The sequence below is a fragment of the Rhineura floridana genome, chromosome 11 (genome assembly GCF_030035675.1).
Source record: "Rhineura floridana isolate rRhiFlo1 chromosome 11, rRhiFlo1.hap2, whole genome shotgun sequence".
NCBI classification, from domain to species: Eukaryota; Metazoa; Chordata; class Lepidosauria; order Squamata; family Rhineuridae; genus Rhineura; species Rhineura floridana.
The window spans coordinates 19,955,626-19,977,356 of record NC_084490.1 but is presented as its reverse complement, the minus strand read 5'-3'; the positions used below and the strand labels follow the sequence as shown (position 1 = coordinate 19,977,356).

Genomic DNA, 21,731 nt, shown 5'->3' with positions numbered 1-21,731 from the left:
TTTAACCAGATAAATAATGGAGAAAATGTTAAGCTTTCATACACATACATTGTTTTAAAATACAGGAAAGTTAGAAGTCAAAGCAATTCTAAGGTTTTTGTTTAGTTGCTTAGAAAATAATTACATACAGGAAATGAAGAAGGCAGAAACTGAGGAAACCTCTTGACTACCATAGAAAACATTGAACAAATTTTGATCAGTGCCTGTTTGGCCACTGGGTCTTCCTGAGGGTGTGAGGTATTGTGCAATAAGCAATCATCCATGTTTACCCTATATCTCCAAGAAATCGTTGCTGAAATTGCCTTCATAAAACATGATTTGGGGTCTATTTGAAGAAATATTATTCAAGTCCATGACACTCATGCAGTGTATAGATATTTCCAGGTCTTTAGGCCTGGAGCATATCTCAGATTGGCCTAATCCCATATGTACATAGCCTAAATTGTTACATACTACACTATCCACAATTTCAGTAATTATTTAAAGAGTGATTATCACAGAATGATTGGTACCTGATGCTTGGGCAACCAAAACAAGGCAGTTGACAAAATCTGTAATAAAACTACATGATTGTCATTACAAACAATTAAATCCAAGGGTTGTATTCAATGTTAGCCCTACTCAGAGTAGACCAATTGAAGTTAATGAATATGACTAATTTAGGTTCATTAAGTTCAGTAGGTCTACTCCTGAGTAGGACTTAGTTAAATCAACCCCAAATCGCTGACCTCAATTTCAGGGCAAAATATCTATTTCTTGGCAATAAATTTCATTCTGGTCAAAGCACCATTATTTATTACTTCATTAAGGTTTCTCAGCCAGTGTTATGGACTATAAAGAAAACAAATCAGCATTGCATGAACTGAACTGCCTGAGCAGTGTGAACTCAGTTCAGCTACAAATTAGTCAGAGTTCAACTACAAATTAAGATTATATATTTGCTTTGCTCGTTAAAATAGAAATGGACTGCCTTGAAGTCGATGCTGACTTATGGCGACCCTATGAATAGGGTGTTCATGGTAAGCCTTCCTCTGAGGCTAGTCCTCCCCAGCTGGGTAGGGCCTGCTCAGCTTGCCACAGCTGCACAAGCCAACCCCCTTGTCCACAACTGCCAGCTGCAGGGCAACTGGGCTCCTTGGGATTATGCAGTTTGCCCGCAGCTGCACAGGTGGCAGAGCACATAACCCCTGAGCCACTCACTGTGGGGGTGATCCTTAGCTGGCCCTTGACACCCAGGAGACACGAACGGGGATTTGAACTCACAGACTCTGGACTCCCAGCCAGGCTCTCCTCCCCACTGTGCTATACCAGCTGTGCTCCTTGTTAAATTCTACTCTAAATGAATGCACAAACTAAATTTATTAAGTTAATGTTATTGGCTTTACTTTTCAGCCTGCCTCTGGGTAGATACTCACATCAGAGGTTGGTGACGGGTAGACCCTTGTATATCTGGGAAAGTGGCCTTTATTACTACTTTTGAATCTCCAAATGTTGGCAGACAGGATCTTAATAGTGCTAATCTATTTTATGTTACTTTCTAATCTCCTTCATGTTTCCCAATTTCTGTTTCCAGCAACCCTCAAAATCCAGCTTTGTTCTAGGGACAAAAAGGAAACTAGAGAATGAAGAAAGTGGTTTCAACCTTACAGGAATTCTCAGACCATGACATGGTGCACTTCTTCATAAGACCCCAGATAATTACTAGGATATTAGCAGGGGTGAGCAAAGAGATGACAAAATTAAATAGTGGCTCCATGACTTCTAAATTCAGGATAACATTTAGACACAGACTTTGGTTTGAATAAAAATTGATACCTCCAAATTACTTTCATAATAATTTTTTTATGTTACAAAAATAAGAAACACATTCTATCACAATATGCATTGTTTGTGGCATTTACACAAAGGCTGCTCATAACTACAGAATATACGAGTGGAAAATTCACCACTACCAACCTACACACATACCCATCCATCTACATACTAGATATGTACAATTTTTGTTCCCAACTAAGACAACAGTTCTTGAGTTTTATAAGCAAGGCACCTTTGCTATGAGGTAGACTGGATTTCTTAGAATTTGTATGCATGGACTGTGTTCACACATAACAGCGAACTATAGTTTAACTCTACATGCACAAGTTTCTGCAACCCTGAGTGAAACACTGCACTCATGTGCCCCTCACCTACCACATGGTTGGGAGGAGAGCTGCTGCTATTAGTTTCAGTTTCACTGAATCTCATGCTGTTTGAACCAGGAATCCTGATTTAAAACACAGTCGTCCATTTCAAAATAAGCCAACTTCGAACCACGGGTTATGAAGTCAGTTATTTAAACTAGCTAGAGTTTGTTTTAAATCAAGATTCCCGATTTGTACACAACACAAAGCCAGTATTAAGTGGCCAGTGATTAGCTCAGGCTGGCTGAGGCTAGTTCATGTAGCACTAAACCATGGTTTTGTATTACATGCAGCCCATGCATGGTATTCAATGCTAATACCTACATGTATCTCAAGTTAAAGTCTCAGGGTGGTATTCAACACTAGTCCAATTCAGAGTAGACCCAATGAAGTTAATGGACATGACTAACTTAGGTTCATTAATTTCAATAGGTCTAGTCTTAGGACAATTGAAAGCAACCCTACATTTCCTACCTCTTGTTTACAATACAACCCTCATCATATGAACCAGATTTACCTACTTCTGATTATCTTAGTTAATTGTGTTCCCCATGACAGTTTCAGTTTTTGTAAGGATCAGTCCTTTTTATACAATCTTCTGACTATTGTGCATCTTTTCCATGTGATTTATAAAAGTGAGGTACCACTTGCATTACTGTTTTGGTTTTTCAAATAGTAACCAGCCCCTAGTTTCTAGGCAGTGTAATATGCTTTGGATTAAATATAAGTTAATGTCTTTAAATTCAATAGCTTTATTTGGGCATGATTCTTTTCCTAAGATGTCAGCAAAAACTGCCTAAGTCTACAGATAATAGTTATATTCAACACTAGTCCTACTCAGAGTAGACCCACTGAAATTAATGGATCTAAGTTAGTAATGTTCATTAAATTCAGTGGGTTTACCTTGAATAGGACTAGTGTGAATACCTCCCTCTTTAGCTTGAGTTACATGTATGCAGTGGATGAGCAGACAACTAGACTTCCTTGTTTCCATCTCCATGCAGACTATGGGCTTTGATTATTGGAGAAGATACATAGACAAGAGGGACTGATTGTAAAAAGAGGCAAGTGTTTTACATGAGACATAATATGGTATGCCAGTAACAAACTTAACTCTTAATTTTTTCCCACCTCAGGTTTTCTCTCTGATTATCTTTGCCTCCTTGGTGACTGAAGGGTATCAGAACCTGACAACTACTTCGCAACTACACTGTATTTTGAATGATAACGGGGCAGCCTGCTGCTATGGCATCACAGTGGGTGTACTCGCTTTCCTGCAGTGTCTCCTCTTTTTGGGCTTCGATGTCTTTGATACTTCCATTACTGCTCACAAGTTCAAGTACGCCATCCTTGTATTGGATGTCACCTTCTCCAGTGAGTGGACTTACTTTCTATTAAAGCCATGGGATGGAGTTTTAGTATATATTAACAGATGGGTGAGGCCCTAACACACCAGATGGCAAAGCCAGCATCATCATACTTTCTCACCCCTATTGTGTGTCCCCAAAACTCCCTTACATCACTACAGCCATTCCTTACTGTATCTCCTACCACTACCTCTTGTTGCATCTCACCAACCTAATGAGTGGTTTCACCAAATGTATCAGCTTCACTTGGTTTTCTACCCTTCCTACTGCTGCTCTTTGCCAGTTGATAGTGTGGGGTACTTTGCCTGCTGCAACTGCAAGGTGGTGGAGCCAAAGTGGCAAGCTTAATTATAAGATGCTATTCTGACAACACTGTACAGTAGCTAGTTTCCCATATAAACTAACCCAGTTATTAAAATCTGCTTCAGAGGCCCTGCTTTGGGTTCCCCTGCTGTTAGAAGTGTAGTGTGGGCTTATATGAGACAAGCTCTTTTCCATGGTGGCACCAAGACTTTGAAACCTCTTCCTGTGGGAAATATGGCAACTACTGATCATCTGAATCTAGAATTTTTCTATATTATCAGTGAATTTCATGACAGAAGTATAGGAGGAAAAGAAAAAAGAAAAACCCCATTATCCAAACTATTCTGTATTAACTTTCATCAACATATACAAAGGCTTTTACATATCCATTTCCCTTAAGAAGCAGAGGATATCTATGGGTGGGTTATTCTTTCCATTTGCTGGGGAGCCATAGCTATTCATATAACCCCAAGCTTAGTCTTCTAGTAAGTGGGGAGGAGATCTACTAGTTCCAGTTCTGTTTGCTTTGCAACAACAGAGCTAATGAAGCACTTTGTTTTTCTGTTTTTTGTTGCGGGGTTTTGTCTTCTTTAGGTACTTCAAAGAGCGTTCTCCCCCTCTTGTCTCCCCAGAGTAGTGAATGAGAATGAGAAGAGGGTTTGGAACTCCCTTTTCCCCCTCAGCCTTCATAGCAGATGCTTATTTAAACAAGTCAGTAACTCTATGAATATGACAGAAAATCCCCTTCATGATCTCTTAAATGACTCCAGTGAAAGTGCCCAGGCATAACTACAAACAGAGGCATAGTTCTAAGGCTTGTTCAAGTGTAGAGAACTAGGCTTCTCTGGCCTCTTCCAGGTTGTTGCTATTTTGCAGGTGAGATTCACTTACATATCTACAAATTCAGTTTGCGCAATTAAAGTGGATTTTGCGCTCTTGAACAATAAACCTGCTTAAAAAAACAAATTCAGGGTTTTTTGGATAATGATAGTGATGGGGAAATGCACTGAAAGTGCGCGATAACAATTGCTTGATGCAACGTTGTATAACCTCCCTGCAGACAAATCAGAATGAATGCTCAATAAACTGGATGTTGCATAACTTCCCCACAAACTGCAAACAAATCAGGATGAATGCTCAGTAAACAGTTAATCTGGAAAATAAGATTCCCTGACAGAATATTCAATGTTAGCCCTACTCAGAGGAGACCCATTCAAGTTAATGAATGACTAATTTAGGTTCATTAAGTTCAGCAGGTCACTAATGAGTCATCTACTTAGAAATGTTACCTGAGAATACTGAAAACTAAAGCTCTTCAGTCTCAAAGAAGTATATTGGGGGAACTTGGGACAATATCTAGCTGTCAAGGGCATGGAAAGACAGCTATGTCTCACCTAGGTGCTAATGGGGATCCAGCAATGACTGGAGCAAACTGTTTCTACCCAATTATCAAATGGGAGTCTGCACTTGGAATTCTGTAAGTATATCAAGAGAGTCCCTGAAGAACTGAGGACCTAATTTACATGATGTAGGGTGGAATCTAAACCATCTGCCAAAGGCAGGAATCGTATTGTTTCCTCCCTTCATCTCATTCCTCTAGGTCTAGTCCAGCAGTCATTAGACGTAAAAGAGTAGCAACATTGTAAAAATGGAAATGGACTGCCTTCAAGTCGGTCCCGACTTATGGCGACCCTATGAATAGGGATTTCATGGTAAGCTGTATTCAGAGGGGGTTTACCATTGCCTCCCTCTGAGGCTCGTCCTCCCCAGCTGGCTAGGGCCCACTCAGCTTGCCTCAGCTGCACAAGCCAGCCCCTTCATTGTCCGCAACTGCCAGCTGGGGGGCAACTGGGTCCTTGGGACTATGCAGTTGCCCATGGCTGCACAGGTGGCAGGGCACGTAACCCCTGAGCCACTCACTGTGGGGGTGATCTTTAGCTGGCCCTTGACACCCATGAGACATGAGCAGGGATTTGAACTCACAGACTCTGGACTCCCAGACAGGCTCTCCTCCCCAGGTGCAAAATTATCTGCAGATGATCCTAGAGGATGCAGGGGACACAGGTCTCCAGAAGGATTGGTTTACCACTCTCCAGCCTCCTCTCGCCACTCCCACAGCAGTTTTGACAACAGAGGAGAGAAAAATGCTTTCTAGGACAGCGCCAGTCCATTCCTTCATGTCCAGTTTCAAGCCCGGAGAGTATAGGGACTATAGAGAGTACATAGATCCTAGCAGAACCAAACCTGCAGGGAATGAATAAAAAGGGCTCACAGATCCTGCCACTCACTCTTCCCAGCCATGCATTGCAATAGGGAGTAGAAGACGACAAGCAGCATGACACTGGGACCTCCCCCAACTTCAAGTCAGTGATGGAGGGTTAGACTCCAAGCACTCCATCAAGTTTAAACAGTTAAGGAATAGTCTTCAGAAGTCTGTCTTCACATTTTTCTCATCCAGGAAGTAGTCAGGTATTTCCAGTGATAGAGACACTCCCATTGTAAAGCACTGAGTATTTTTACCTCCTCTGACACTGCTTTTTGGAAGTGAGTTTTCCAACAAGTAATACCTCTGTAATCAAGCTGCGAGAAGATGACCCTCCCAAGTTGGTCCGTATTGCTCTTCTATGTCCCACACTAGAATAGCCTCCATCACTGAAGGAGAAAGGAATATTGGATTTACTATGAAAGTATCATTCCATTCAGTGAACTATGATTATCCAGACCCTCCCAAAGTAGGTGATCCAGCTACCTTGGAATAGGTTGGAAGGATGTCTCTGACTCCCAGGATTCATTTAGTTTGGAATGGGCATAGTCCTGGGCACGACTTTCTTTACTAAATTCTCTTTAGTTTCTCCCATGGTTTTTGGGGTCACTTGGTCATAAAGTTACATTTTATTTTTTTTTAAGTTACATTGCTTGGAGGAGTGGTATTTTTCCTCAAGTAAATTACATAGCTCCCTGCCATTAGATATGACTAAGCTAAGTGTTATTTGAATAGCTCTTTCTAGGAAGCAAGTGGTAGGAGTAACCTTGGATAACCTGCATCAGCTGAAGACAATGAATTTTCATGGATAGGTCTAACACTTTTTTCACCATTTCTTTAATAACTTCAGTTCTGCAGAGATGTGGCTTACTCTCGCAGTATTTCTTTGCTGGAGTTTCCCCTTTACCCCACAGCCACACAAACTTAAGTGAATGTTTCATTTCCTAAGAGTATCAAAACTCCATTTATATCTGTGCACAGGATTATTCAGAATCATAATTTCCTTGAGCTCTCCATGCCAAAGCTTAACTACAATTGAAGGAGAGATGAGTACAGGTATTCTACTATCACATCCAGGTAGGGCAGGGGAAGACACGTCTAAAACCCTAGAGCACCACTAGGAGACAATCTGAGTTGGATGGTCTTACTCTGTATAATGGGTGGGGAACCTCAGACCTTGGGAGTAAAATGTGGTTTTCCAGGCCTCTCTATCCAGCCCATAGGATAGGGCTATCCATAGGATATCCAGCCCAGGCCTCACCCCTCACTGGCCCTGCTGTATACCCTTCTAATGTGTTTTTGCCTGGCTGATATGTGTCCTTGAATTGATAATGTTTCTTGCTCGCCTGGATGGAGGATAGAAGGGGTGTGTGTGTGGCTAGAATATACCATACTGTATCAAGGTAAAAGTCATAACTTTTGCTCTGGCCACTTGTTGCCATTGGTCCCCGCTCACCTCTAGCATGTGGCCCCTGGAAGGTTGCCCATCAGGGAATATGGGCATTGGACTGAAAAAGTTTCCCTAGCCCTGCTATATAAGATTGTTTCCTAGGTTCCTATCAACAGCCGAATGGTGGAAGAGGGTTTGTCACTCATCTCTCCAAGATGCCAGGCTACTGGGGAGAATATCATTCCACCCTTTAAAAAAGGAAGCTAAACACTGACACTGTCGTGGGAGAAGCTCTGTGGATATTGTTGCAAAGTACACCAAGTCTTCCTTAAACTAAAGTATCTTTTTCCTATAATAGATCTGAAAAAAAAGTGCTGCTGATGGGCACACAGACTGCCTCCTTTTATGCTATTGTATTATCTTGTTGTACGTCTGCCTGTTCTCTCACTCTTAAGACTGTCTGAGGGCTCACAAAGGACAAGACACAACATGTGGAGAAAAAAAAGGAAACAATAAGGAAATATCAATTCCATATGAAATGCTGTCATTTACACATACTGTCTTTTCCTTTACTGTCACACTTGTTTGACAAGCATGATCACAGCAAAGGAGTGTTTCAAGTAGGGCAGTGAGCTGGCATTATATGTCTATATGAAACATTTTTCAGGCTCTGGCATTTGCCAACACATCAGTACTCAATGAAATTCCAGCCTGGCAAAATTAAATGCCACTGAGACATCTCATCTGATTTCTTGCCTTCCATCTGCACTGCCTGTCAAGGATCTCCTCACCTTCTGTCAGATTAAGCTATTGAGTACATTGCCTTCCCACCCCACCATCTATTCATTTTAAACCCTCTGTTTCCCCAGAAGAGAAATATGCCTTCTCTTTCAGTATCTCTGTCTACCCAAGTGAGGCCATTAAACACTATTACATTTTTATCCCATCCTTATTTCAGGGAGCACATAATGCTAGAGTGAGGTTCAAATCCCTTTTCCTTTTATCCCTGTTAGTTAACTCTGTTAGTTAGACAACATGGAGATTATGATTTGCCCAAGGTCGCTAAGTGAGCTATATGGACAAGCACTGATTTGAATGTGGCTCTTCCTTCCGATAGTCTAACCACAACTGCACAGTGGCTCTGCCCCACTTGTGGCTGGTGCCCATTGAGACTAGTAGGGCAGAAGGCAGGGAGACTAACAGTAGGTGGAGCCAGAGCAAATGACAGGCAGAGCCAACTATAGTTTTATCACCCTCCCTGCTGAATTCTACAAGGGCAGCATTGAGACTTAGGAGAAGGAAGGGGACAGGCAGTACTACTCCCTGGACTGGTTGTAAATACAAAGGTAGACATATGACATCTGGTTGAGGGTGGACGGACATTGTTGGGGCAGTTTCCCATTTGCCCTAATGGGGCAGTCTCCTTCTGCCCTTATATCTCTTTCCCCAGTTTTGCCTATCCATTCCCATATCTATGCCTCTTTAAATCTGCATTTCTGAAGCAGGCTAATGAGTCCTTTGGTTTGCTCTCCAATATATCAGTCCAATTAATTACCTTTGAGCTATATTCCATTCTATGCCAGAACAGATCTAGCAGTTTCTTTCTCTCAGAACCAAAGAACAAAGTTGAGTTCACTGAAACAGAAAGACAGCATAGTTAAAATCACATTAAAAGAAAATAGATTTTACCATGTAAACATAAAATCCATGGAAGAATTGAGGTCTAATATATAGGTGGTTGTCTTAGGAGTACAATAAATAATACTATCAAATTTGTGAGGAAGGGCAATACATGTTTATGTCTCTGTATTTAAAGCCAAATCCCTAATAATTAAAGATTAGTGGAGGCTGGGTTATCTCACGCTCATCATGGGGTGCTTGCCTCACTGGAGATGGGATATTTGGCTGGCTGGACTATGGACAAAGCAGATGCATTCTGGCACTTTCCTCATTATTTATTAGCTACAAAGGCAAAAGCTCTTTTTAATACACCTGGCAATTGTGCAATGTTTGTTTTAGGGAATGATTGCCCTTCTGATCCCTGAAGTCAGTCAGATTATCAATTAATGCAGGAGCTTTTATTAAATCTGACTGCTGGTTTTGTTCTGGAGGCAGTAACGCTGCTGCTTCTGCAGTTTAGAAGGACCTTCTCAATTGGTAACTATGAGATGGCTCAAGCTTTAGAAGAGCCCAGCTGGAACAGACGAAAGGCCCATCTAATCCTGCATCCTGTTCTCACAGTGGCCAAACAAATGCCTGTGGGAACCCCATAAGCAGGACATGACTCTCCCAATTTGTACTCTGTAGGAACTGGTATTCAGAGGCATACTGCCTCTGAAACTGGAGGAAGTTCACAGCCATCATGACTAGTAGCCATTGATAGCAGCCTTATCCTCCATTAGTTTGTTAAACCTCTGTGAAGGCTATCCAAGTTGGTGGCCACTATTACATCTTCTAGTAGCAAAGCACATAGTTAAACTATGGAATATGTAAAAATATGGAATATTGCCTGTCCTGAATCTTCCTATATTCAGTTTTATTGGATGACTCAAAGTTCTAGTATTATGTGAGAGATAAACTCTATACACTTTCTTCATAACATACATAATTTTATATACCTCTATCATGCCCTCCTTACCTTTTTTTTTTAAACTAAAATTTATTTATTTGTTTATTGCATTTATATACTGCCCCATAGCCAAAGCTCTCTGGGTGGTTTACAACATTTAAAAACTTTAAAACAAATATACAAATTTAAAAGCAATTTAAAAAAGCAATTTAAAAACACATACTAAAATGCCTGGGAGAAGAGGAAAGCCCCAAATTTTGTAATCTTCCACCATAAGAAATTTGTTCCAGCCCCATGAATCAGGGTAGAATTAGGGTGAGGCAAGTGGGGCTCTTGCCCCTGGCTCCTAATTAAAGGGGGCACCAAAATGTTATATATGTACACATTATTTACAAAAAGAAAATTTTATTTATGTGAATAATTTGTTAGGTGAGATTGTTGGTAATGGGTAGTAACTGATGTACTGGGGTGGGGGCGAGATTCAGTGGCAACAAAAATTACAATGTAAATTCAGGGTGGTGGCAGTTGGGCGAATGTGTCAGGAGCTGAGTAGGAAGTGCAAGGTGCAGTCACAATTACTCCTGCTCTGCTCTCAGCATATGTGTGGCGAGAGCACATCTGTGACAAAGCAAAGTCCTTAACAGACATTTACATATACAGATACTGTTTTTAGTAAACTCACAATGCCACAAACCTATATGCATGTCAGCTTGATTTGGGTCTTGCCTTTCTTTTGATTCTGTTGCTACATGGTGTAGCTCACTCACAGTTATTGACGGTTTCCAAGGCCAACACAAATTTGCTGTTTTTTAAAAATAGATTTGTTACTGATACAAAATGGCTTCAAAGAAACTGAGTGTAATAAACATTAGAATGACATTTTTGATGGACTGCCTTCAAGTCGATTCCGACTTATCACGACCCTATGAATAGGGTTTTCATGGTAAGCGGTATTCAGAGGTGGTTTACCATTGCCTTCCTCTGAGGCTGAGAGGCAGTGACTGGCCCAAGGTCACCCAGTGAGCTTCATGGCTATGTGGGGATTCAAACCCTGGTCTCCCAGGTCATAGTCCAACACTCTAACCACTATGCCACACTGGCTCCTTTTAATAATAATAATACAGAATAGAATAATAACTTTTTTTCATATTATTTGCTTAATTGTTATTGTAACGTTACTGCAATTAAAAACATAAGAAGAGCCTGCTGGATCAGGCCAATGGTCTATCTAGTCCACCATCCTATTTTCACAGTGGCCAACCAGATGCCTAGGGGAATGCCTAAAAGCAGGACCTGAGCACAACAGTACTATTCCCACTTGTTATTCCTAGCAATTGCCATTCAGAAGCATACTGCCTCCAGCAGTGGAGGAGGAACATAACCACCGTGGCTAGTAACCACTGGTAGCCTTATCCTCCATGAATTTGTCTAATCCTGTTTTAAAGCCATCCAAGTTGGTGGCCATCAGTATTTCTTGTGGGAGCAAATTTCATAATGTAACTATGCACTGTGTAAACAAGTCCTTTATTTTGTCTGTCCTTAATCTTCCAACATTCAGTGTCATTGGGTATTCCTAAGTTCTAGTGCTATTATGAGAAAGGCAGTCCGCTATCCATTTTCTCCACACCATGTATAATTTTATACACATCTCTTCTTATTCACTTTTTCTCCAAACTAAAAAGTCCCCAAAGTTGTAGCCTTTCCTCATAGGAGAGTTGCTGTATCCCCTTGATCATTGTGGTTGCCCTTTTCTGGACCTTTTCCAGACCTACGATATCCTTTCTGAGGTGAGGTAACTACAACTGTACATGGTGATTGCACAATAGAGTTATATAATGGCATTATGATATTGGCAGTTTTATTTTCAATTCGTTTCCTAGGGATCCCCTAATATGGAATCTGCCTTTTACATAGCTGCTGCACACAGGGTTGATAACTTCATCAAGCTATCTACTACATACCCAAAGTCTCATTTCTGTTCACTCACCACCAGCTTGGACCCCATGAGCATATATGTGAAACAGATTTTTGTGTGTGTCAAAGTGCATCACTTTCCACTTGTTTACATTGAATTGCATTTTACTATTTTATTTTATATCGGAGAGATAATTTTTTAGCTCTTCACAGTTGCTTTTTGTTTCTGCCAGGCAAACAATTTGGTATCACTGCTGACCTCTAAGTCTAAATAGTTTATGAACAAGTTAAAAAGCATAGGCCCCAATGCTGATCTTGGGGGACTCCACTTTCTACATCCCTGCATTGGGAGAACTGTTCATTTATTCCTACTCCCTGCTTCCTGTTTCTTAATCAGTTACTGGTCTACAATGAACCTCTCCTTTTATTCCATGACTGCTAAGCTTACTCTGGAGTCTGGCAAGGCACTTTGTCAAAAGCTCTTTGAAAGTCTAAGTACACACTACCAACAGGATCACCTCTATCTATATGGTTGCTTGACACTTTCAAATAACTGTAATTGATTAGTGAGACAGGACTTACCCTTGCAGAAGCCATGCCGCTTCCACTTCAGCAAGACTTGTTCTATATGCTTCGTAATTTTATCTTTGACGATGCTTCCCATTTGTTTTTCTGGAACAGATGTTAAGCTAACTAGCCTGTAGTTTCCAGGTTCCCTTTTTCTTCCATCTCTCAGATGTTTGAGAGTAACAGCTTTAATTCCTCCATCAAGGAGTTATGGCCTCTGAATCAGGCACTCTCCATATCAAACCATTGTACAAAACCTTAGACCTACGCTGCTTCACAACAAACAGTCTAATACCAATACATTAATAATCAATAGATGGTTTGATCAAGAATGTAGTGTCTAGGAAAACATTAATGAATTACTCTCACCAAGCCTTTAGAGATATAATTTCTCCCAAGCATCTAGTGTTTTTGAGATAATCTTATAAGGCACTCTTAAAACCACTCTAGTTGGTTCCATGACTAACTGTTCTAGGGCACAATCCTTTAGGGTTTCTAGAAATGTTACCTCTTTGCGACTAGAGCACATGTTGTTGTGACTGGAGCACACATTTACCCAGTCTGTGTGAGGGTAATTGAAATCACCCATCACTAAAACAATTCCTTTTTTTGGGTGCCTCTTTGATTTCATTCTCCCATCTCAAGATCACCCCAAGCATTTAAGTCAAGGTACTAAATTACCAGTATTGTCATCCATAGCGATTCTGTGGAAGAATCTGCTCCTTTGGGGATTTCTAGCTTGTTGGACTCTATGTCCTCTTTGACACCATATCCAGTATGCCCTTCTCTGTCCTTCCTATAGGACAGGGATTCTCAGAATTTCTAGACGGCGGGTAATAAATTTAACAATAACAACACCCCAAGGTCCACCTGAGATGTGTGAAAATTTACTGAGTCCCACCTGTCACAAAATGGTAGAACAGGGCAGAGCTTTTTAACAAAATGGTGGTTGGTGGAGGCAGAGTTTGTCCTAATCAGGTGGTAATTAGAGACATAATTTTTCATTGATATCTAATCTCTCATTGGAAATTGCCAAATGCTTTTTGACAGCAACTTCCTTGTGGCAAGGAGAGAGAGTTCCATAGGTCAGCTTTCTCCAAGCTAACTACAGATGTTGGCTCTGGGGGTATCATGACCCAGCCTCCCAATTTTAGGCAGAATTTGCTGAAAGGCTTTAAACTGAGAAGGCATTTTATTTTATATTTTCCCACACACACATACATGCTGTTGAAAGTACTTATCTCTAATTTCTTCTCTTTTCACACTTAACTTGTATCATATCTTTCCACAATGCTGGTGCTGGCATCGGTCCAACTAGAAGGCTATGGCATGATAAGGGGGAGTAGCAGGTGAGTGAGTAGGCACTGGGTGGGCTGTGGCACTGAGGTCTACCTGAAAGCAGCCTGAGGCCTGCTGGGCCCATTTGAGAAATACTGCTATAAAGTTTATATCCAGAGATAATAGGACCCACTGTTTGTCTCCATCCCACCTGGCTTGTTATGCCCACTATATTAATGCTGTCCTTTAAAACTAAGCACTCTAGCTCTCCCATCTTTGCTCAGTCTTTCTAGCAGGTACATAGCTTGGGAGTACTTCTGGATCTACTGTCGCTTGAGGCTCAAGTGGCCTCAGTGGTGAGGAGTGGCTTCTATCAGCTTCAGCTAGTGAGCCAGCTACGTTCCTATCTGGACAGGGATAGCCTGACTTCTGTTATCTATGCTCTGGTAACCTCTAAATTAAATTACTGGAATGTGTTATATGTAGGCTGCCTTTAAAGATAGTTTGGAAACTGTAGCTGGTGCAGAATTCAGCAGCCAGACTGCTCATCAGGCCAAGAAGGTTTGAGCATATAACACCAATTCTAATGTAACTGCACTGGCTACCAATTAGTTTCCGATCTCAGTTCAAAGTGCTGGTTTTGACCTATAAAGCCTGAAATGGCTCAGGACCCCAATACCTCAAGGAATACCTCTCCCTATATGTACCAACCTGGACCTTGCACTCGGCATCAGAGGCCTTTCTTCATTCTTTCTTAAATATTAGACAGGAACCATCTCTGTTATCTTTTCGGTGCCTATTGAAGACCTTCCTCTTTCAACAAGCCTTTTAAGTTGAGACCTTATCCCAGTCTGCATCTGTGTTGGAATTGCTTTTTAATATGTTTTTAAACCTTTTTAAAAAAACAATATGTTTTTAACCTTTTTTTAAAGATGTCTTCAAAGCTTTTTTAAAAACTGTTTTTAGAGATGCTTTAATGTATTTTAAAGTCTGTTTTTATGAAGTTTTAAAGTGTTTTTGATGCTTTTGTTTGCCGCCCTGGGCTCCTGCTGGAAGTAAGGGTGGGATGTAAATAAAATAATAGATAAATAAATAAATGTGCCCCCTCCAAAGGAGGTGTGGAGTGTGGCAACACAAGAACAGGCCTTCTCAGTGGTGGTCCCCCATTTGTGGAACACTCTCCCCAAGGAGGTAAGGCTGGCGCCATCATTATCCATCTTAAGGAGCCAGGCAAAAATGTTTCTCCCAGGCATTTGGTTCTTAACTTTGGAAGGCTTTTGGAGGGCTTCTGTTGTGTAGCCTTCTTAAGAAGGGTTGCTGTACCACCTTATATACTGTGTGTTTAAAAAAAAAATCAAGTTTATTTTTTTATATACAATTGTCTTTTATTTAATTTTCTGAATATACAAAAAAAAATTGGAACAATTAATCAACATAATCTAGCATGGAGTACAATATATATCTGCAAATGCTGTTGACTCTCCAAGCTAACAACAAAGCTTTAATAGAAACCAAATGGTATAACATAATTGCTGCACATCTGTTGCCTTTATTCTCTTCTCCCTTCTGTGATTTCCTTAGTGGTAGTGTGGAAAATTAACTCTGGCCATAGCAAGACATGGGACACTGGAGGAGAAAGCACTGGTACAGTTTTGTTAATATAAATGTGTGCCTCACCTCATCAAACTTGTCTGCTTTAGCCAAACCTCAAACTTTTCTATCATGTCGCATTAATTTCTCAGAGAGTGCTATTTCCCACACTCTGTTTGCATGTCACAAGGTAGCCTGCACAGTTTTTAAACACAATTTTATTTCTACATTTATGTAACTTATGCTGGGTTTCACCTAATATCTGAAGTTTGGCCTTTAGATACTACAAATTAGAAGAGAGAACCGAGAAGCGCAAAATCCCAGATGAGCCAAGAGTAGTTTGCACCTGCCCTTCTCATTCTTGAAACTGATTTTGAGTTAAAAACAAAACAAAACCCAAAACATTTCTGAAGCATGTTTCTGAGAATTAAGGAAAACTGCAATGCATTTTGCTAAGGCCTACAATAGTGTATGATAGTCTGAGGAGGCAATTTCCACAATTTTTTCACACAGATTTTCTGAGACAGTGAAGATATCTGTGCTTAGCATTACTGATGAATGGCTCTGTTGCTATCTTTTTCAGGAAAGATATCCAGAGAGAAGGGCTTCTGACAGTTAAACAGAACAAGGTATTAGGGTAGAAACCAGAGGTTACTGAACATGCTATTTTTACCAGATAGCAAAAAAAGTCCCTCAAAGGGTCTGCTGGGGAATGAAGCTTCATTTGAGTCTTCAACTGTTTGCATCACATTCTAATCTCTTACTTTCTCCTCAGTCATCTGGACATGCCTGTGGTTTGTTGGGTTCTGTTTCCTAGCCAATCAGTGGAACCGCTCGACCAACCACTACCTGCTGGGAACTAGTGCTGCACGGGCCAGCATTGCCTTTGCCATCCTCTCCGTTCCATGCTGGGTGAGTCAATCAAATACTCCCTCTTTTATTCTGTAGTGAAGAGAACCCCTACTGAGTCGGCTATGGAGGGAGAGTATATCCCTGCAGAATGTCACTAGAAGAAGAAGAAAAGACAACCCATCTTATCAAAGCCAAAACTGACCCCTTTCAAGAAACAGGTGGCATACACTCTAGTTATTAAAGTAGATGAGGGTGAAGCCAGAAGAGGCGCTATTTTTCCTTCTACACAGTAAATGTTATTTGTTTTTCTGAAATGTTGTACAAGTGGCCTAATCCTCTTTAGAATGTACAGGTATACCAAAGCTGAGCTTAGGCAAAGTACTGCTGTATCACTGCTTAAATGCACTAGATTTAGAGTTTGTGCTTTTAGTGTGGCGGCCAAATTGATTCACAGTGGCTAAAGGGCTTTTCACATTATTCCCAGAGAATGAAAGACAAAAAGGGTATAATTATTGGCCTAATATCAACTATTGGTAGCATCTATATTTTTGACAAGCATTAAACAGACAACTCAGAGTAACAGTCTTTTGACTATAACAATAAATGGAAGAAGCAAGATACTTTTAGTCAAAGCAGGCAAATAGATTGCTAGCAAAGTTTATCCAAGAAAAAAGTCCTGAAGCACAAAAAATTAGGTCAGCAAGTTTCTGGTCTCTGCCACTGGTCTCGTATCCAAGGCAAAGTAAAGAAGCCAATCCTTCCTGACTCCCCCCCCTGATCTTTTGGTTGGAGATGGAGCACACAACCAAAGTGTTGCTACCATTCAATCCTGCTGCTGAATATGGCTAGACTGGCTGGGGAGTTATAGTAACACCAGCAGCACAGTACCACTTTCTTTTAACTCTTAGATGACAGCAAGATTTACTGTACCAGCCCAACTATGGGGTCAAATGCACCACAAAAATTGCCATAAAAATAAAACTCATTGGAATGGTATTAAACATGACACCACTTGGAAGTAAAAAAAACAAAGTACACTTTCATTGAGAACGTTCCTTTTTCAGTAAAGTAATATAGTTGCTGCAAAGATGTCATCAGAATCAATAATACCCTACAGTGTATAGTACATAACACCTACAAGAAAGGAGTGTGCACTTTAATTGACTCCACGTAATATTCGATTACCAGTTAAATAAGTATAATAGTGCTATAATAGGATCAGGAAGGGGTCTATAAGGCCATCGAATACAACCTCTTGCTTAATGCAGGAATCCAAGTTAAAGCATATCTGACAGGTGGCTGTCCAGCTGCCTCTTGAATGCCTTCAGTATTGGAGAGCTCACCACCTCCCTAGGGAATTGATTCCGTTGTACTGCTGTAACAGGACGTTTTTCCTGATGTTCAGCTGAAATCTGGCTTCCTATAACTTGAGCCCATTATTCTGTGTCCTGCTCTCTGGGATGATTGTGAATAGATCCTGGGCCTCCTCTGTGTGACAACCTTTCAAGTACTTGAATAGTGCAATCATATCTCCCCTCAGTCTCCTCAAGGCTAAACATGCCCAGTTCTTTCAGGGGGGCATGACATCTACTTAATAATAAATTATAATAAATTTTACAGAACTTGCAACCATAGCACACACTTCTATGTCATTCACAGCACAGGGCTAAGAGGACAAGGAAAGGAGAAAGGTTGACAGAATAATATATATATATATTAAAAATGGATCCCATATTTCAAATGGTATCAAAAGTGGGGCTTAGGTCAAGAAAAGTTGGCCTTCTTTGTCCTCATAGGTGTAAACTTTGAGGTGGGCTATGGGGTTAAATCCCCTGGATTCCTCAGGTGGGCTGAGCCCACCCACTCCCCAGCAGCCAGTGCCAGGCAGTATTGACAGGCAGGTCCAGCGCCAGGCGTGACTGGGCCCTTGGGCGCCAGCCTGCCCCAGGCCCCCTGCTCCCAGTCCCCCCCCAGCTGTGTGGGACCGCTCCACCTACCTCTTCTCTTTCTGTGAATGCCCTGTGCACTGGGCACGCAGGTCGCTGCCATCAACCAAGATGGCGGCGGAGGTTTCTCTAAGGGGCTGCTACCCCCACCACCATCTTTGTTGATGGCACGCATGCACGTTATGCTGCATGCATGCACATGCCTGCCATCAATCAAGATGGTGGTAGGGGCATCAACCCCTTAGAGAAGCATCTGCTGTCATCTTGTTTGATGGCAGCTGCGCGCATAGCACACAGGGCGTTCACAGAAAGGGAGGAGAGGTAGGTGGAGCGGGTGGGCACCATGGGCCTGCACGATTTGGGAGGGGGCTGGGAGCTCCGTCTCTGCAATCAGCAGGGTCAGGAGTTGACCTTGCCAAGGATTGCAGAAGGGGAGTGCTACCCCCACACCCTAATGAGGGGCCTTTCAGGGGTTCCTCTAGGCCGCAGGGGCCCTCAGCTAGGGCGTGACCTGGCTGCCCTTTGGCGCCGGCCCTGTTGACAGGTGCATATGATGGACTTAGTTACAACAGCAGTGTCTCTCTGTCATGTCAGACTACAATTTCCATGATACTTTGGGGCTTTGTTCTTGTTTGTCAGTATTTGTTTGTCTGTGGGTTTGTTTGTTAAGAATTTATACCCGGCCTTAAAAGGCCGATTGCCCTCAAAAGGTGGTTTAGACCTTAACCCTGGCTCCGCCCACTTTCTTTGGAGAAATAGACTGCAAGGCCTCAGTTGGGCTCAGCAGACTGCAAATCTGTAAAAGCGACTGAACTAGGTAAGTCAAGAGCCTCCATAATATTAAATATAAATAAAACTATCAACATATTTTACAGGGACAATGACTATTTTGCCACAGTTGAGGGGCTGTCTTTTAGTCACCATGAAAAACAATAGTCTGTGAGACTTTAACAACCATTTTATATTATGGCATGGGCTTTTGTATAATTTTTACTAAGTTTTAAATAACAATAGATTTTACAAGAAACAAACTTTTTTTGTTATTCTTTTTAGTCTAAACAAACACACAAAAAGGTTTGATTTTCCTTTACAGAAGACCATATGAGAAATAACAGAGTTAAGGAAAAATAATCCAAAATTAGTTGTAGACACTAAAATAAATATTTAATAACCATAATATAAAATAAACACAACAAATAACAAAGCAGTTTTATACCCTTATGAGGTGCATGGTTGTTTAAAATGAGTGCTCCTGGAGTAGGTGGGCCAGACACATCCGCCTTTTGGTCTTCTTCAGTGGCCAATTAAAAAGAACTCTTTATCAACACAATAGATGGAATGCCAGCTTGTTCCTTCTCTAAGACTGTCCCTTCTATCCTCCGAATCACTGAAGATGACAGATTTTTAAGTATATGCTCCTGCTTATGCTTCCTCCTGTTGTAAACTTTGTTTCCTTGATAGTCCAGCAGATCTCTCTGCAACTGCCAAAATTATGATTTATGTAAGTTGTTTTGTATTTTTTGTGCAGGATTGATAGAATCCTGTATTTTAACAAGCCAGACATAGCCCATTCCTGGTCCCCGTTCTGCTGCTAAAGGGCAAGACAGACGGAGGGAAATTATAGTTAATGAAAGTCACTCTGATGATGGGGGAGATGACGTTTTGGATGAAGGGGATGGGGAATGGAGTGGTGGATCCGAGCTGGAGGACTTTGGCTCTGCTAGACTTTTTCTATGCACAGGATTACAGTCATGCCCCATAAACATAATTATGAGATTTTATTAGTAGTTTGTTTCCTGCAACTGAATGGCCAGGAAGAATAAAATGTTCCCCTATAGGCTTTTCTGCATTCTTAATGTCAAATGTGTGTCCATGTATTCGCTCACATAGAGACTGCCCAGTTTGTCCTATGTACATGCATGTACATTTGCAGATTTTAAAGTGACCATCCTAAAAGCAAATTTCAAAGACAGGATACGGCGGGAGACTGTTGAGATACCACTATAACCACTGCCCCACACCCACCTCTTCATAGGGTTGGTTTCCCCTTCCCCCCACCCAGAAATTGGAAAGTCTATGCTGCTGGTTGTCCTAGAAGATTAGGAGGAACAGCACAGGCTACTCAACCTTCCAAAAGAGAATATATACACATAAACCTGAATGACATTTTGATGGGCATAGACTAATATTCTTGAACAGGTGATAATCAGGACTAGCCCCAAGACCAGCTTACACAGAACTGAACGGGTAGAGGGCTGAAACTCACCCACACGCAACATAAATCCCACCCATTGAGTCATAGGAGAGACAATGGTTGCAATCAATCTCCTTTAACTCTTTACACACCATATACCACATCCTTCTTTCTCAGCCCAAACAATTCCCTAGAATAAATCCAAGCTCTGAAGATTGTGGAGTCAGAGGTTACAAGCACTTGGATTCACTGATGAGATGAGCTTTACAGCTAACCCATAACGGTCATGATACTTTGCTGACATACATACAGTCCAACCACTCCGAGCCTGTATGATACTTTGCTGTGGTACTTCCTATGGTTCAGGAAAAGGCTCCTCCTGCTGACATGGTTGTTGACCCAGAATATCTGGCGTTTCATAGTGACGTTCCACTGAAGGCTCTTGGGAGCAATAATCAGACTGTGGCAGAGCTGAAGCATGGGTTTTCTTCAGGTGTCTACAGTTTTTCCGATAGGTGGTTCTCCCATAGTCTTTACATCATAAGAACATAGCTCAGTTCTTTTGTGCATCACTGTTGCAGGAACATATTCTCTCCCTGCTTGTATACAGACATGTCCTCCTTCCTCCAGTGAAGGAAGGGATGATGCATAGGCATCACAGTGTTTCTGAGGAGCTTGAGAAGCTGCTAATGGGTTCCAGTTGGGATAAGTAGCATGAGAGCAGATGCAGTAGCAGGGAGTGTTCTCTGTAGCAACTGACCCATCAACAGTTGTACTGGTGCAAACTGTGACCCAGTGACTGGTATGTTCCTCAGATACAACAAGGCAAGCTAAGGATCAGAGCCATCCAAAGTAGATTTTTTAAACAGAAGCTTGACAGTTTTGACAGTAGGTTCAGCTTGTCCATTGGCCTGTGGATATCCTGACCTGTGAATACCCTGGACCTACAAAATACCCTAGGCATATACAAACTGCAGCATGAGTGCACTTGCGAAGGGCACATAATTGCACATTAACTCCTTGGGTATGCCATGGCGAGAAAAGGTAGTCTTCATCTTGGCAATGACAAATGTGGCTGTTTTGTCCTGGAGGTGCAAAACTTATGGGTATTTGGAAAAATAATCCACAATGATGAGATATGAATGTCCATGAAACTCAAAAATATCAGCTGCAACTTTAAGCCGAGGCAACTCTGGGATGGCATGAGAAATCATGGGCTCTTTGTGGTTGCTGGGCTGGAACTGTTGGCGCAGATTACAGTCACCAATCCATTGCTAAATATCTGTACTCATGTTGGGCCAATACAACACCAGACTTT

At 41.5% G+C, this 21,731-nt stretch overlaps 1 protein-coding gene across 7 annotated transcripts in view; it reads left to right on the top strand.

The window, feature by feature from the left end:
• SYNGR4 (synaptogyrin 4) overlaps positions 1 to 21,731 on the top strand; it is a 48,210-nt gene that overhangs the window by 18,263 nt on the left and 8,216 nt on the right. For 4 of the 7 annotated variants that reach the window (XM_061588515.1, XM_061588517.1, XM_061588516.1 and 1 more), the window contains exons 2-3: positions 3,317 to 3,554; positions 16,197 to 16,333. In XM_061588515.1, coding sequence (XP_061444499.1) covers positions 3,317 to 3,554; positions 16,197 to 16,333 — 375 coding nt within the window. Of the gene's footprint in view, positions 1 to 1,573; positions 1,719 to 3,316; positions 3,555 to 16,196; positions 16,334 to 21,731 lie in introns of all 7 variants that reach the window. The other 3 variants (XM_061588513.1, XM_061588512.1, XM_061588511.1) reach the window with 1 other exon arrangement.